Source organism: Peromyscus californicus, unplaced genomic scaffold (assembly GCF_007827085.1).
Source record: "Peromyscus californicus insignis strain IS unplaced genomic scaffold, ASM782708v3 Scaffold_10__1_contigs__length_136768540, whole genome shotgun sequence".
NCBI lineage: Eukaryota > Metazoa > Chordata > Mammalia > Rodentia > Cricetidae > Peromyscus > Peromyscus californicus.
In genome coordinates this window covers 80,941,976-80,960,896 of record NW_026294391.1, presented here as the reverse complement: position 1 = coordinate 80,960,896, position 18,921 = coordinate 80,941,976, and the positions used below count along the sequence as shown (strand labels likewise).

Below are 18,921 nucleotides of genomic sequence, written 5' to 3'. Positions count from 1 at the left end.
GTAATGTTCCTTAACATATTTTAAGATATGTAGTCAGAAGATTTCCTGTGTCCCAGCCTGCCGGTCGCGACAAATTTCTGGCACTCGCATACCCCAAATAAACACACAGAGGTTTATACTAATTATAACTGCATGGCCATGGCTCAAGCCTTTTTGCTAGCTCTTATATCTTAAATTAGCCCATAATTATTAATCTATATATTGCCACATGTTCTGTGCTTTTACCAGCATCCCATTACATGTTGCTCCTTGAGCAGCTCGCTGGTGTCTCCCCCATACCACCCCACACCAGCACCACCACCTCCCGCCTTCTTCCTGTCTTCTAATTTCCCACCTACCTCTAAGCTGCCTTGCCATAGGCCAAACAGCTTTATTTATTAACCAATCAGAGCAACACATTTTTGCAGCATACAGAAAGACATCCCCCATCAGAATTGTCATGGATTTTGAAAAGAACTACTTGAGTTTATTAAATTCCAACTTGACTATTTATTGGGTATTATGATCATAGACAAGTCATATTTACTATGTATGACATAGTTTCTGAAAAAGAGGGATACATGGTATGTTGTGGTAATTAAATAAGTGAACATGTATAAAACAAAATAGTGCATACACATACATACAATCATTCATCACAAAACATGTTTGTTACCTCCAAAACCCATATATGACAGTAGTCCTAAAGTATTATAGTGGAACTAAAAAATTCATATCACATAATGGTATGGTGTTATAATTCATTATTCATGTCCTCATGGTGTAGCTAATATAAGTAAACTTACCTGAGCAGTTTTATAAAAAAGAAACTTTTATTAAAAAATAAAAAATAAAAAAATTTATATAATTCTGCATTGTACATAATACTTGATAATAAACACTATGTTATTGCACGTGTATTCTTACTATACTTTTATAGTTACTTTGGTTGGTACTTATTCTAATTATAAAACTCATAATATGAAACAGTATTCTTACAACTCAGAAGCATCCTCATATACGTTATACTTTCAACATTTCTTGACTACATTATAAGGTCAACTTGAGTAGCTGATGTATATGATCTAGTTGATGTAACTGTACTCTGTGATCCTCATTAAGTATCAGGGTTTCTTAATGACATCTTTCTCAGAATATACGTCTCTCATTAAGTAATGAATGACTCTGTGCATATATGTGTGCTATAGTCATGTTATTACTGCTAACAACCATTAAAATGTAAATGGTAAAAGACAAGTAAGAAAGTATTAAATTATAGACTTGTTCAGTCTTTCAATATTTACTGAGCTCTTAGTATTGTTAAATATTTTATTAACTGAAGAGGGTTTATAGTTTGGCCCAAATTTGTTTAGTATTACAATATTCCCTTGATGGATTATACCATTGATTGGTTTGAAGTGACATTATTTCATTATTAGTTTTGGTTTGAAGTCATTTTATCAGATATTAGAATAGCAATTCCTGTTTGTTTCCTGGTTTCATTTCTCAGAATACCTTTCCTAATCCTTTTAGAGATATCCTCTGTCTTTGGTGGTGAGGTGTGTTTCTTGGAGGCAGCAAATAATGAAACTTGCCTTTTAATAATCCAGTCTGCTAACTTGTGTGTTTTGATTTGAGGAGTTGAAACCATCTACATTCAATAAATAGATGTGTATTGGTTACTATCATATTGTTTATTTTAATGGTGTTTGTTTTTTTAGTCCTCTTTTGTTTAACTACTATGCTAACACTGTTTTATTCCCCCTGATACCTCTGGGTGTATTTATTCTTCACTTCCACCTGAAGTATTCCTTCCAGTATTGTCTATAAGACTAGTTTGGTGGTCATAAATGTTTTATTGTGCTTTCATCATGTAGTTTTTCCTTTTCCTTCAATTTTGGAAGTTTTTCTGGGTATGTTGCTCTGGACTGGCATTTGAGGTGCATCAGAACTTGTGGAGCATTATTCCAAACTCTTCTGGCTTTTAAAGTCTCCACTGAAGTCAGCTCTTATTCTGTTAGGCTTGTCTCTCTATATTACTTGGTCTTTCTGTCTTGAAGCTTTCAGTATCCTTTCTTTGTCCTGCACATTTAGTGTTTTGACTATTACATGATATTGGAAATTTCTTTTCTGGCCCTGTATTTAATGTTCTGTGTGCATACCTGCATAGGCATCTCTTTTTCTAGATTTGGGAAATTTTCTGTGATTTTGTTGACAATGTTTTCTGTGCCTTTAATCTGGATTACTTCTTTTTCTATATTCATAACTCATAGTTTTTTTCTTTTTTGTGGTTTCTCAAAATCCTATATTTTATACTCACTGTTGTTTTTAAATTTTTATCATTTTCTTTGAGTGATCCAATTCCTCTACCTTGTCTTTAAACCCTGATAGTCTATCACCTATTTTATTGGTGAGTCTTTCCACAGAACTTTTTATTTACTTCCCCAATTTTTCATTACAAAATTCACTTCAGTTTTGATTTTCTTCAGAATTTATATTTCTTTATTGAATTCTATTTTCATATCCTGAGTTGTCTTCCTAATTTCATTCAACTATTTATTTGTTTTTTCTATGTTTTCATTCTGAAATTTATTCGTATCTTTTCTGAGATTTTTGAACAAATTCATAATTGTTATTTGGAGTTCACTGTCTGGGGTACTTTCCTCAGGAGACATTACTACAGAGTACTAGTTTTTGGAGGAGGCATACAGTTTTATTTTGTAGCATTTTCTCATGGTACTAGGGCATATGAGGTCAAGTCATTGGTTTGGCTTTTGGTATCAATACCTGTCCCACCCTTATTGAGTGGATATTTGGATTTCTATTTCCTTGCATGTTTTGCTCTGCTAGGTGGGGTTTGAGGTCCAGTCCTGGGGCCATACAGAAGTAGTTGTAGTTCACTCAGCTAGAGCAAGGTACAATTTCTGCCTCATGAATGAACCCTCGCGGCTAGCAGTTCTTTGAAAATGTAGGCTGGAGTACCAGAGAGAAGATGGAAATTCCCAGTGCAGTGTTGGGAACTAGAACTCAACAAGGATATATAACTCACAATGTTTGAGTTCCAAAGGGAAGGCAGAAGGAAGTAATATTTTGGAATGTGCCAGCAGCTCACCATAGGTCCTCAGAATGTGGTGGCTTGACTTAGAGAGGGAGGAAGAAGATAGTGCTGTCTGGCTAACACCTGAACAAGGCTTGGTTTGTTCCTCAAATGAAGCAGCTTGAGGTCTGACAGGGGTAGTTCCACTTGTGGAAACTATGTAGGGTAGGTCCTCAGACAGCAATGGTGTGGCATTTCAAGAGAAGGAAGAAGAGAGTGCTAGCTGTGGGACCCAGAACTGGGCTTGGCAAAGCCCTCCATTGTTTTTGTTTGTTTGTTTGTTTTGTTTTTGTTTTTGGAGCCAGGAATCAAACCGGGGGCTTTCTGTGAGCTTAGCAAATACTCTGCCACTGAGCTACATCCTCAGATCATGATTATGATATTTCAGTATTGTTTTGGAAGAGAATATTACTGGGAAAAACTGCAACAGAGTACATGCAGTTTTCTGCACTTTATATTCTTACTATTGTACATGGATCTCTAATTATCCCAAAACAAAACATTTAAGCAAAATTAATTAGTGGATTTACATAAACTAATAAAAACATAAAGACAATCACCTAAGGAAAAAGGCACATTATTCTCAAAACCTGAATAGAGAAAAAGAGAAACACAGAAAAAAAATCAATCCATATAATAGTATGGGAGAAAGCAAAGTGAGGCATCCAGGCAGTGGGACCAGATCTTGTGCTCATTGCATGAGTTGGTTGTTTGAAACCTGGGGCCTATGCAGGATTGTTTGGCTCGGCCTGGGAGGAGGGGACTAGACCTACCTGGACTGAGTCTACCAGGTTGACCTCAGTCTGTGGGGAAGGCTTTGCCCTGGAGGAGATGGGAATGGGGGGGGGGGGTTGGGGGGAAGGTGAGGGGGACGGGAGGGGGGAGAACAAGGGAATCCGTGGCTGATATGTAGAACTGAATTGTATTGCAAAATAAATTAAAAAAAAAAAGAAATCAAATCCCAATATTTTAGTAAACACCAAAATTGTAAGTTGTCATATTTTTATGTTATAGAAATTCCAAACAAAAAGAGCTATGGGTTATTTTAAGACCACATTCTAAAAACGTAAGCACTTTTAAGAACAAAACAATGAAGTATACAACGAGTGAGAAAGGACATCATTGAGCAAATATTAACATAATTCAAAATAAAAGATTTTGTAAGCTCATCTTTATCAGATTAATATATCTCATCCTCAAAGACTCATTCATTACTGATTATGGGAGATACTACCCAATAATGAAATGGAGAAATTTAGCAGATCGCAGAATAATTCTGAAGCTATAAAATTTAATGATATAGTTTCAATATATGAAGTAATACTTGAAATAATTACAAAGAGAAGCAAACATACCAGGTTCAAATGGATATCTGTGGTACCTATTAACGCAACAAAGCACATGATGGCCTCCTTTTGATACTGTGACTACTGGCTCTTCTTGGCTCTTTTAATTCCACTTTCTACCCTAAACTTCTCCAGCTCATAGGCTTCCCTTCCTCAGCATCTCATTTCCTTATAACCCAGCTGTTTTGGTTACATGCTCTCTTTTGTCTTCCTCTTTTGGTCACCTCAATTAGGTTATAGATTTGGAGACCATAGTTGCTAACCTTTGACAAATGGTTAGAAATAGAACTCATGCAGGTAACATTTAGAAAGCATGTATTTTACTTTATAAGAAACTTATAAATATAAAAACACAGTCCAAACAACTAGAGAACTGGCCATGGTCTAACAATGCTAAAGGGGGGAAAGACTAGAAATTAATAACAACCTAAAAACAAACTTAAGAAAGATTAAAACAGAATCGTAAACAATTTTGGGGTGAAAAAAGACACATGCAAATTTGAAAAGATTTTCAGTTAATTACAATGGAGATATTACAGAACAAAATTCCTGGAGTGAAACTAGAACAGTACTAACAATAAAATATGCATTTTAAATAAACATTGATGGAATTAGAAATGGTATATAGAACTCAAATAATTTAAAAAGGAAATGATAAAGATATCAAATTAATGAAATTGTAATTAAGAAATACTGAATAAATTAAAAATGTCAAAAGCAACTTCCTTGAACAGACCACTAAAATACTTAATACTATAGCAAGTTTAGCCAACGAAAAATGAAGAGTACAAAAAGGTGATTATAAAGACACTACAGATAGAATATTATAAACAATGAGTCAATATATTTTAGGTAGGAAATGAAATGGGAAAAAAAGCACTGGAAATTATTTAATGTAAAAGCTGATTGCAGACAAGAAAAAAGAAAAGCAACTATACCACTGCAGACAGTGACTCTGCTATTTAAATACTCTCACATAAATAACAATATCCATTAACAGAACCTGTACAATTTAAGGTTTATTTAATCAAAAATAGATTTTTTTATACAATACATTTGATTATGGTTTCTCCTCTTCCAACTCTTCCCAGATCCTCTCTAACTCTCCACCCACCTCAATTCACATCCTTCCTTTCTTTCTCTATCATTAGGATACAAACAGGCATCTATAAACAATAATGGAATAAAATAAAATAAAAAACAAGGATAGGACAAAGCAAACAAACTACCAGGAGAAAAAGAGCCAAAGAAATGCACAAGAAATACATATATATGCAGAGACACACACGTTGGCACATGCAGAAATCTAACAATGCAACACCAGAAACCATAATATATACATGAAAGACCTGCAAGGGAAGGAAGGAAAGAAGGAAGAAAGGAGGGAAAGAAGGAAGGAAGGAAGGAAGAGAGGAATGAAGGAAGGAAGGGAGGAAGAAAGGAAGGAAGGGAGGGAAGGAGGAAGGAAAGAAGGAAGAAGGAAGGAACGAAAAAAATAAAATAATGCCCAGACAAAGCATTATGAGGTAAACAAACAAATAAACAAACAAAACACCTGAAAAAATATCATTGAGTTCGTTTTGTGTTGACCAACTACTCCTGGGCATGGTGTCTGCCCTTAAGAGTGGTTGGTATCCTCAATGAGACTCCACTGGAGAAAACTAATTTTTCATTTGAGGGTGGTTATCACCTGGAGATAGCTCCTGGGTTCGGGATGGGGGTTTGCACCCACTTCAAGTTCTCAGCACTAGGAATCCATCTGGCTTGGACCTTTGCAGGCCCAGTGTGTGCTGCAACAGTCTCTGTGAGTTCAAATATGCATCAGTCTTGCTGTGTTTAGAAAGCCTTGTTTTCTTGGTGTCCTCCATGTCCACTGCCTCTTAAAATCTTTCTACCTCCTCTTCCACAGAGTTCCATGAGCCACTCTCTGTGTATTGTCCAATGGTGAGTGTCTGTATCTGTTACCATCTACTGCAATGTTAAGGTTTTAAGTCCAGTGACTGATTAACAGCTCACTCTCTGCTTCATAGACAGTGCCTTGAGGCTGTATCTTCACATGGTAGCAGGGACTATCTCAACCACATTCTTCATGAGAGTTCCAATCATGCCTCAACTACCTCCTAAAGTCTCTACCTCTTTATAGTATTGAACCGTATTAGATGAAATTTCAGACCATAATAGATATGATGTAAAGTTTCAGGATCTAGTGAAGTGGTTCTCAACCTGTGGGTCATGACCACTTTGGGGTGCTTAAGACCACTGTAAAACACAGATACTTACACTATGATTCATAATAGTAGCAACATTACAGTTATGATGTAACAGCACCAATAATTGTATGGTTGTAGGTCACCATAACCTGAGGAACTATATTAAATGGTTGCAGCATTGGGAAGGTTGAGAGCCACTGCACTTAATCAATCATACATTACCCTTGCAATCATCGACTTGGTGGATTGTAAGCATCCCTTGTTGCCAAACTGCCCACATCTGCCAAGCCATCTAAGAAAACTAACCATGTATTTTCTTCATTTGCCTCACATCTTCTATGTGTGTGGTTTGATATGCCACACAAGGCCTACTTCAGCTGAGTTAAGTTTCCAAAGTCCTCCTTTTTGTCAAGATGGCGCCGAAAGCAAAGAAGGAAGCTCCTGCCCCTCCCAAAGCCGAAGCCAAAGAGAAGGCCTTGAAAGCCAAGAAGGCAGTGCTGAAAGGCGTCCACAGCCACAAAAAGAAGAAGATCCACACGTCACTCACGTTCAGGCGGCCCAAGACCCTCCGGCTCAGGAGGCAGCCTAAATATCCTCAAAAGCGCGCGCCCAGGAGAAACAAGCTTGACCACTATGCCATCATCCAATTCCCCCTGACCACTGAGTCAGCCATGAAGAAGATAGAAGACAATAACACACTTGTGTTCATTGTGGATGTCAAGGCCAACAAGCACCAGATCAAACAGGCTGTGAAGAAACTCTATGACATCGATGTGGCCAAAGTCAACACCCTAATAAGGCCTGATGGAGAAAAGAAGGTGTATGTTCGGTTGGTGCCTGACTATGATGCTCTGGATGTTGCCAACAAAATTGAGATCATCTAAACTGAGTCCAGCTGGCTAATTCTAAATATACTTTTTCACCATAAAAAAAAAAAAAGTTTCCAAAGTCCTTTCATGTTGTCTAGACAGAAAATGTCACTATTAGTATATTAGTCAAATTGCTTCTGACTACTCATAGAAAACATTGTACCTGTGGTAAGAATTACAGGTAATCTACATGAACACTTCATTAGCTAGTCACCTTTGTTTTCGTTCTATGCCCAAACTGATTTAGAAGGAAGAAGACTTTCAGAACACCGAAGGAAGCATATTGGAGTGTATCAGGAAAGGAACCTAAAAGTGTGTCAATAAAGAGTGCATGATTAAAACATTAAAGAGTTGAAAACTACAGGCCTCAAGACTAAATCAAGTGCAGCATAAGTGCTAAGTGAATGAACATATAAACGCTTCATTCTCCCTTTTAGTGGAGAGTTTGGAAAGTTTAAGTCCTAGATTCTGGGAATAATATCAATAAAATATATTATAACTGACTTAGGCACTGGGGAGTGAGCACCTTTCCAAATGTGGGATTACCAGATCCACAGCTATTTCATTTTTTTCTAATTGAGGATGCACTGAAACAGTCAGGAGAGCATTATGTAGAATCCATAATATGAAAAAAATATTCTAGAAAAATACTAGATAAATGTACTTCACTGGCAATTAGGCAAATCAGAATTAATGTTATGAATAATTGTAAAGTGACAGCTCTTAAAAATCATCTTGTTTTCCTTCCATTCTGTGCAGGAGATACACATGCTGGCTCAAAAGGAAGATCACAGAATCAAAGTGGCTTATTCAGTAGCTTTCTAGCATCAAGTGGCACTGACTCTGGGCCAGTAGTTCCCTGGGAAATGTGTTCCCACTACATTTACTTGTTTGGAATGTTCATCTCACAAACTACAAACACTGTAACAATGGACAGAATTCATCTCAGCACATGCTAAGAATGTTTCTTCTTTTTAAAAATAGTTGCAAATAATGGCCCCATATGAAAATGGAATGGAGAAATTGCCTACGGTATTATTAGAAAATATGTAGTAAAGATCACAACAATAAATTGGGTTGTTCCTACCATTATTTAATGAAGGGGATCTTACTAGCAGGTGCTCTATTAAAATATGGTTTTGGCTAAGATATTTGTGAGGTTATGTTGGGTAAGAGTCTAGGATCACAGATCTCATTATAGATACAGATATAGATATATGCTCCAAAATAGTAAGACTATGTTTTTCTCTCTCTACTTTGTGATGAGATCCCTATGCTTTACTGTCTGGAATAAAGTTGTATAATTGTGAGAGTATAAACTGAAATTGGTGCATTTCCATCATTTGAGCTAAAGCCACTGTTTTGCTAATCCCTGGTCTACAGGCAGTGATATACATAGATCATATAGAAAGACTGGGGCTTGGCCAATTGGATTTCCAGATAACGTGGATGGATATAATCCTGTAAGGATCAATGTTGTATTTAAATTTCCTGTTTATTTTTCCCAAACTGGCACATACCTAAAATACATTAACCTCGATTAGATTATATGAAATATAATTTTTATTTAATGTTGTCTCCTTACTCAGTTACCATCATCAAAAACATGATGAAATAGATTTAGCTGCTAAGATGTTATGAGTACCAAAGCCAAGAGTTCTTTTCCTCAAAAGCCTTAAATAACTAAACTATGATTTGCTAATTTACCTCTTTTTTATAAAAGCAGAAGAAAAGCATTTGTAGCGGTTTGGTCTCCAGTGAGGTGTGATATGACTACTGCTCTATAAAATTGACTCAGAATCCAAAACGCCTCCTCCCACATCATTGTTTTACCTCCCAGAAAACTTGGTTATTGCTCTAAGTCTCATTTTGATTTGTTAGCAACACTGTCTGGTGTTTCTTAGACCTACCACAGAGGCATCATAGTTTCTCCTTTCATTGAAACTATAATTCTTCAGACAGAGAAAAACTCTCCTGGATGATATGCTTGTAAAGGACAGTGAGGTACCTATGACTTATTGAAATGTAGAAATGTTTCTACATCATCTAAACACATCAGCACACACACACACACACACACACACACACACACACACACACACACACTCTCACACACTTCTATCTCAGTCAAAATATCTACTATTATGTTCACTGGTCTCCTGAGAACTCCTGAAAATGAATTGGCTGTTCAAAGACTACAAAAATGGGACAACATGCTATGAATTGCCTTATTGCATCTGACCTTTGGTGTCAGTCTCTTACTCAGTCTCCAACTTTTGATTTCTTTCTGTGGAGGTTCTCTGTTCTATCAACATGATCTCTATATTTTTTTCAGACATTGTATCTGGAAGGTTGACTTTTGAACCAACCATTAAATATATTCCATATTGATGAACTGACCATTCCCAACATGAGGATGTCAACAGCTATGTATTCCTTAATATATTCATTTCTGCTAACAAAGGCCATTCTTTTCTGTAAAAAGCATTTTATTTCAATCCTTGTTTGTATATTTGTGTTTTCTGTATATATTTGAAGCAGTCTTCTAAATTTAAACCTACTCTCTTAATTCAGATTTTTTTCACTCAGCAGGTATCTATTTCATGCTATGCATAATTTTTGATGTTAAAAATAAAATTGGGAACCAGTTAACTAGGATCCCTGCTTTCATTAAGCTACTTCAATGGCAATAAAAATATTGACATTAAATTATAACATTATAGGAATAGAGAGCTGTCTAAGCAGTTAAGAGAATGTCCTGCTCTTCCAGAGGAAAACAAGTTCAATTCCCAGCACCCACATCAAGAGGTTTATAACTGCCTGTTACCAGATCCAGGGAGATCTGAGACCTTCCTTGAGCCTCTGCAGATAACTACTACATTCATGTAACCAGACACACACACACACACACACACACACACACACACACACACACACACACACACGCATAATTAAAACAATAAAATTAGTCTATAAAGTTATGTGAATAGTATAACATGTGGTGCCAAAAGCAACACAAAGTTGATACATATGATCTGTATGTGAAATGTCCCTCACAGGCTCATATTTTAAATGTTTCATTCCAGATGGTGGTGCTGTCTCAGGAAGTCTGACTGAAATCTTTGGGAAGTATGGCTTAGTTAGAAGAAGTTATTCACCAAGGATGCTTTGGGAAAGTTACCTTATCTTATTCTGGCCTCTTCTCCTATCCTCTGCTTCCTATCCACCATGAGATGAACACTCTCTTCATTCACACACCCCAATACACTGCCAAGATTTGGTCTGCCTTACCAAGGTCCCAGAAACAGAGAACAAAATAACCGTCTACTAAAGTCTCTAAAACTGTGATTCCAAATAAATCCTTCTTCCCCTAGATGGTTTCTGTCAAGTATTTTGTCACAGTAATAAGAAAGGTAGCTAATAGAGCATGTCTTTGAAAAAAATGGTTCAGGATTAATTCCTCTGTTAGTTTACAGATTTTCCTTTATTTTATTTCCATTTTAGCAAATATGCTAGACATGGACAACATCTGGAACTATCTTTTTTGTCCAAGATACTTCAGAAGCCATTATTTTTATGAGCTTCTCTACAGACAACAAATTTAGTATTTTGAGACTTTCTGATCTCCTGTGGTGGCCAGGAATACAAATATGGCATGACCTATGAACAACCAGGCCCTGTTTTAGAATATTTCCTGCAAAATTAGTGTTTTATATTTCAAATTAAATACCTTGAATTAGCCCAATAGTATATTTCAAGAAAAACAATTGATTTATATGTTTGCCTATTTAAAAATGGAAAAAAAGAAATAGAATCGAATAATAGTAATAGAAAATTCATGGTTCTGAATTTGATTTTAGTAGTTTTTGCATGTATTAGAGAAAATTAAATACATACATATACAGACTTTTGCATCCAACCTGCGTATTCCTTCGAATCTGCATATAACACAAATACCTGTCACACAGATATTTATTTCAAAATGTTATTTTAGTTAGTTTTAATTTTATGGGCGCAAATCAATAAATAGATTTTGAAACCTATAATACCTTACAATTATATTCTTGATTGCATGACAAGCTGGCTGAAGTTAACAGAAGGAAAGGCTTTATAGCACACTCCTGAAAAAAAGCAGATCAATGAAATTGATGCACCTTTGGTGGTTTTAACATAGTGCATCCCTTAATTATTGAATCTGTCCATCAATTCAAAAGGTAAATAGAAACACTAACATCTTATCAGATTGATTATAAATAATAATCCCATTGAATTAAATACATATTTCTCAAATACCTATTGCATACCGAGGGAAGAACTGCTACAAGCTGTTAATGGTCAAAGATTTCTGGTGTATAAAGCATTCAGAAATGCAATGACCAAGAGGTGGAAAGGTGTCAGATTTTCCTAAATCACTGGAGTATCTCCTAGAACATCTTCTAAATCTTCTGCTAAGGTTTTTCAATGATCACATTCAGTGTAGTCTCATGAATTGTGTTTTCCCTAGTTTGGGGAACAGTATAGTTAATGGAAAAACTTGTATTTGGGAGATCTGAGTTTAAGTTACAAATTCTTATGATCTTGCACAAGTCAAGTCTGTTGCAAGATATTTGATTACACTGTGTAAAGATATGTCACTGTGATTGGTTTAATAAAAAGTTAAACAGACAATAGCTAGGCAGGAGGTATAGCAGTGAGTTCTGGACAGAGAGATTTCTGGGAAGAAGAAAGGTGGAGTCACCAGCCAGATGGAGAGAGAGCAGGATGGGCAAAATGGATATGAGGTAACAAGCACATGGAAGAATGTAGATTAAAAAATATGGCTTAATTTAAGTTACAAGAACTAGTTAAGAACAAACCTAAGCTAAGGCCAAGCTTTTACAATTAATAATAAGTATCTGTGTCATTATTTGGGACCTGTCTGGAAGACTTGTTACATATGGCACTGAATGTCTCACCACTATATTCACATAAGGCCTGAGAAATCTCAAAAAGAAAAAACAGAGTTCAGAGCCACAGTCTCTTAGGCAGGCTTGGTGGAGTACAGAGACACAGCTACTGGCCTCTGCATGAAGTCTGGAGCCAGCCACTAGCACCATGCACTAAGCTGAGCTGCATGGCAGCAGACTTAGCAGTTTAAGATTTGTTTCACATGATCAGAGAACACTGCAGATGCTCTGTAAAGACATATCCAGACAGAATAAACCTCTAAACAGGTTACACTGTGTTTAAAAATCATGCTTAGGCTTAAAAAATGGGTATATACAATCATAAAAAGATAGTTTGCAAATAATAAGATAAAGTCTTTAAAGAGAGAATACAATAATATAAAAAGGATAAGCCACATAAAAATGGAAAATACACAAAGAGTATGGATGTGTATATATATATATATACATATATATATATGTGTATATATATATATACATATATATATGGTGTCTTATTGACTTTAAATTTTTTGATTGCTGATAAGCAAAAAATAGTTGCTGAGAGACATTGGATTATGGAAATTGCTAAATTAAACCAACCTACATGTTTTAAAAATGTCTTAACTTCAAAATGGAAGTAAAAAAATATGTCGTGTTGGGGAAGAGGTTATGCTTTGTTTCCACAGAAAATGAAAGGTAGTAGATTCATTCAAGCTTTCATGGTTGATAGAGATCAGATTTGATCAGTGGAGACCCCTGAAAATCCTGACTACAGACATAAAAAAAAACAGTGAAACTATTAGACAGGTAACATATATCTTACCTGCTCAAACATAAAACAAAAAATCGCCTTTGGCTGGCTTATGTCCAGTGCATAGTCAGTCCATATTTGTGTCAATACAGATATATATGTTACCTTTAAAAGTTTGTATGTTTTCAGAGCAAGCAGACTAGACATCAATAAAAATGGATGGCTCAGGTGATCCAGGATCTCAGAGTGCCTCTGTTGCAATTTCCTCAGAGTTCTGCATCCAGAACATCTTCAAGACTGCTGACTGAGATGGTCCAGCCTCACAAACTATTCTAGCCAGGAATGCAGGTAAGCTTTGTGCTTTCCCATTGCACAGATACTGGACAACAAATGCTACAACTAGCTCTTCCAGGACTTGACCATTATCCTAATTTTCTCAGGGACCCTCAAAGATGTCCTCACTCTCAGTCAACAGGAAGCAGTTTAGAGAACAATATGTCCACATTCCCAAGCAGTGGGGTGGGTGGTTTTTGGTCAATTAGTGGGTTATTAATGTTTATCATCATCTAGCAAGATTGGTTACACATTGTTATTGGTCATGGTCAGAGAGAAAGTGAAACACAGAAGATTAGATTCAAGGATATCTTTCTAAAAGGAAAAAGGAGGATATAGTATCGAAATGATGGGATAAAAGGGTGGATTGTTAAGTCTACTTTTGAATAACCACTAGTCTCAAATATTTTATATTGGGATAGAATTTTGTATATTGATACAAATTTAAGGTTATAAATGTTAGAACATACTGTACACATATGTTTCTTCTACTCTTGTTTAAAGTATTGTACCTATGAAGTTCATTTAATAATGTAATGTAAATTTCTAGTCCTTGAAAACTATTATTGTAGCTAGGACAAATCTCTGACACCTGCCAGTCCCACAGCCATTCAGACCCAACCAAATAAACACAGAGACTTATATTGGTTTCAAACTGTATGGCCATGGCAGGCTTCTTGCTAACTGTTCTTACAGCTTAAATTAATCCATTTCTATTAATCTATACCTTGCCACGTGGCTTGTGGCTTACTGGTACTTTACATCTTCCTTGTCCTGATGGCGGCTGGCAGTGTCTCCCTCACCCAGCTTCCTGTTCTCTCAATTCTCCTCTCTGTTAGTCCCGCCTATACTTCCTGCCTGTCCACTGACCAATCAGTGATTTATTCATTGACCAATCAGCAACACATTTGACATACAGACCATCCCACAGCAATTATTACAAACTATTGAGGATAATAAAGAAATGCACATTAGTAGTTAGTTACCTATAACAAACTTAATGTCATGGTAGGTATGTTTTCAAGGTCAAAGAGAGGTATATTTTAGATAGGTGGTCTTCAAACACTGCAAAGCCATAATATGTTATTTAAAATATTTTAATAACATATGGCTTTTCATGAATAGTAAGATACATCTGCTCCTGGTAGCACCAATTTACTTCAAAAAAAGATGATGAGCATCAAAGAACCTCCATATGGAGTTTGCTTTCTTTGTGTCAAAAGCTAACCATTTGGGCAAGAAACTGCTCTGTCCTTGACTGCTAAGTGTATGCTGTCCAATTTGGACAAGCAGGACACAAAACAAGGCAACCACTGAACTTTGCCAAGACAAGGCAGAACAATCCTTCAAAATTCCTGCTTCACAGTAAAGCCTGTCAAAAATTTTAGGCCTGCAGGCCAAAGATGGATGCCCCAACATTATAGAGGAACCTTGGGGTGACTGTCTAGGCATTCAGATGTCTCTGTCATTTCTTAGTTTTGGAAGTTGCTTGCTCTGCTTGCTCTGGTGTCTTTGATGGAGTCAAAGACTACATAGTTATAGATTTAGTTTTGGAAGTTGCTTGCTCTGCTTGCTCTGGTGTCTTTGATGGAGTCAAAGACTACATAGTTATAGATTTAGTTTTCCTTAGTTATGATAGAAGGTAAATTAGGTACAAAACTTTGGTCTCACCAAGATAGGATTAATAATGGAGTATTTTCTCTGAATTTGTCAAATGCAAATGGACTGGACATTGTAAATGTAATTCTTACTCAATATTGTATATAGTTTTACTGTGTTAGCATTCAAACCCTTTCCTTTTTACTCAGACAAAGAGGGGGAAATTTTGTGAGATATTTGACTACACTGTACTGTGTAAAGTTATGCCACTGTGACTGGTTTAATAAAAAGGTAAATAGGGAATAGCTAAGTAGGAGGCGTCAGGGACTTTTGGACAGAGAGAGCTCTGAGAAGAAGAAGGACTCAGTTGCCAGGAAGACGCAGAAGGAGCAAGATGTGTAGGAGAAAAAGTAAAAGCCATGAGTATGGGGCAACACGTAGATGAATAGAAATAGGTTAATTTAAGTTATAAGAGATAATGGGACAAGCCTACACTGTAGGCCAAGATTTTATAATTTATAATAAGTGTCCATGTCATTATTTGAGAGCTGGGTGGTGGAACAGAGAAAACTCATTACACAAGTCAAGGTACTGAGCTTCAATTTCTCCATCCTTAAAATCTAGGAAATATTCCTTGTCTTAAGAACTTCATGAGTGTCTGTAAGAATCTTATAAAACTCCAGTTTGATGATCCAAAGCTCTATACATGAGTGTAATGTTCTCTAATAATCCATAAACTTATTCATTGTTTATAATAAAGGAGTAGTTTAATTTAGATGAAATAAATTTATAAAAATCTTCTATAATATAACACAGCCTATTTGTTCCTTTTGCAGTTCTAACAAAACTCTATATAGTCTGGAGTTCCTGGCAGGATATAACATTGCTAGGAACTATGAACTATGAACTTTAAGGAATATATATAGAAGAATGTCTTTATATTTGAATCATAGGTTCAAGCTTTCATTTTCTTTAAATGAATAAAGATTGATATTTTACTTTGGCAAACACATTCATGTTATTTAAACACACAAAATGAATTTGTCTTATTACTCCAGAGTTGCCAAAATCTGATGTTCTGAAATGTTAGACATACTGTAGTTCTACCCAGAAGAATATACATTACTATTTAATTGTCAACAAATTGTCAACTTCTGTCTTTTCATTTTTATCCTAAAATATTATGCACATAATTTGTTTTCTATGTTCAGTGGATGTGACCACACTGAACACTATGGTTTTGATGCAAGTGTTACTGACCACTCAAAGTCAGATAAATAAATATTCTTTGAGTTCTACGACATTCCCTTCATTGCTTCTGTCCCCCTTTCCTGTTTTTATTTTCTTCCACCTCTTACTGAAATTTCTTTTATCCCCTTTATCCATATGTGCTCTACCTCTCAACATTGTCTAGTTTTCCCAAATTCACGTTTTCTTGTATTTTAAAGGTTCTTTTTTCCCTTCATTGCTTTGTACAGAAGGCTGTTGTTTTGGAAATAAGATCTCAATTAAAATGAGCTAGTCACCTGGGCAATGTGGGCTTGCTTTTTTCTACTTGGTTTTGTTTCATTTGATTCAAATTATTGGAAATCAAGGACACTTAAATTGGGAGAAAATTAAATTGAATAATTTTCTCTACATCCATTATCTACAATATAATGTACGTTCTGATTCTGTGTTTCTCTCTGTCTTTGTCTCTCTCACTCTTTGTCTCTCTGACTCTCTGTCTCTGTCTCTCTGTCTCTCTGTCTCTCTCTTTCTCTCTCTCTCTCTTTCATCCTGATGAGAAGAGGCTTGCAAAAGAAAGGGATAGGATGAAACACTTTTAGCGGACAGTACTGGAAAAACTCAAATGCGAAAAAATGAAATTAGAGCCATACCTGGCATCCTGCACACACACACACACACACACACACACACACACACACACACACACACACACACACACACACAATTTATCAAACAAAAATTTGGAAAATAAAGATAGTACCTTACAAGATGTAAGTGTAGGAAAGGACTTTCTGAATAATCAAGGCCAACAATTGATAAATAAGACAGCATAAAACTAAAAACCCCTTTTATAGCAAAAGAAATAGCCAATTGAAGAGGAAGATCACAGAATGGGAGATGATTTTTGTCAGCTATATAGCTGACAGAGGATTAATATCCAGACTATACAAAGAACTCAAAAACAAATAATTAAAAGCAACTCCCATTAAAAATGGTATATGGATATGAACAGAGTGTTTTTAAAAGAAGAAATAAAACTTGTAAGAAGAAATTTTTAAGTTGTTTAATATCTGTGCTGGATAATTCTACATCAACTTAACACAGGCAAGAGTCATCAGAGAGGAGGGAACATCATTTGGGAAAATGTCTTCATAAGATCATACTGTAGGCAAATCTGTGGAGCATTTTCATAATTAGTGATTGATGGGGGAAAGCCCAGTCCATTGTGGGTGGTGCCATGCCTGGGCTGTGTAGGTGGATTTTCCTGGCCCTCCTGCTAGCTCCCAAATCATGACACTGAGACTTAATATTAATTATAAATGCATGACCAATAGCTCAGGCTTGTTCCTAGCTAACACATTTTAAATTAACACATATTTCTTATCTATCCTCTGCCATGTGGCAGTACCTTCTTTCAACTGCAGGTTTATCTCCTGCTTCTTCTGCATCTCCCACAACTCCTCAGACTTTGTCCTTCTCCTTCCCAGCATTCTTCTACCCTGAAAATTCTTGCTTCCTTATTGGCACATCAGCTCTTTATTAACCAATGACAGTAATGCATATTCATATTATACAAAAAGATTGTTCCATAGCAGGGCTGCTGGTCTTGATTTCTATCAGAAAACTGCCTGAGCAAGCCATGGGGAGGAAGCCAGTAAGCAACACTCGTCCATGATCTCTGCATCAGTTCCTGCCTCCAAATTCCTGCCCTGCTTGAGTTCCTGTCCTGACTTCCTTTGATTATTAACTGTGATGTGGAAGAGTAAGACAAATAAACCCTTTTCTCCCCAATTTATTTGATCATTGTGTTTCATCACAGCAATAGTAACCCTAATTAAGGCAACATTCTTAACAATTACGGAAATGCATACTAAAAGTAATTTGTAATTTCATCACACCCCAGTCAGAATAACTAAAATCAAGAAAACAACTGATAACAAATGCTGCTTAGTTTGTTGGAAAAGGGAAATACTCATTCACTGTTGGTGACATTGCAAACTGGTCCAGCTATTCTGGAAATCACTGTGGAGAATTCTTGAAAAGCTAAAAGTAGATCTACTATGTAATCCCACTATACCACTCATTGATATATTCCCAAAGGAATATGCATCCTGTTCTACAGATACTTGTTCATCTACTTTCATTGCTGCTCTATTCACAATAGCTGGAAAATAGAAATACTCTAAATGTCCTTCAAGTAATGTATGGATAAGGAAAATGTTGTACATGTGCAATATGGAATACTATTTAACTGTAAAGAAAAATAAAATCATGAACATGTCAGGTAAATGGTTGGATCTGGCAAGTATAATATTAAGCAATGTGACCCAACCTCAAAAAATGCATACTCTCTCTTATTTTTGGATTTTACTTATGAGTCTTTAGAGTTAAGTATATAACCTAAGCAACCATAGAAGCCAGGAAAGTAGAAAGAAACTATTGACAGAGTTGACAAGACTCTATAGAGGGAGATAATATGACGTATGTGCTATGAGTAGAAAATGGGAAAAACATGGATACTTTAACTGGGGAGGAAGAGTAAGGGGAATACAGAGTTAGAAATAAGAAGACAGATAAAT

The 18,921-nt window shown here is 36.0% G+C and overlaps 1 protein-coding gene across 1 annotated transcript; it reads left to right on the top strand.

The window, feature by feature from the left end:
* The first annotated feature begins 7,045 nt into the window (after positions 1-7,045).
* Positions 7,046-7,516, top strand: LOC128115374 (60S ribosomal protein L23a-like). The gene has a single exon (XM_052745968.1). It carries the CDS (start codon positions 7,046-7,048, stop codon positions 7,514-7,516), a length of 471 nt encoding a protein of 156 aa, XP_052601928.1.
* Positions 7,517-18,921: the final 11,405 nt, after the last annotated feature.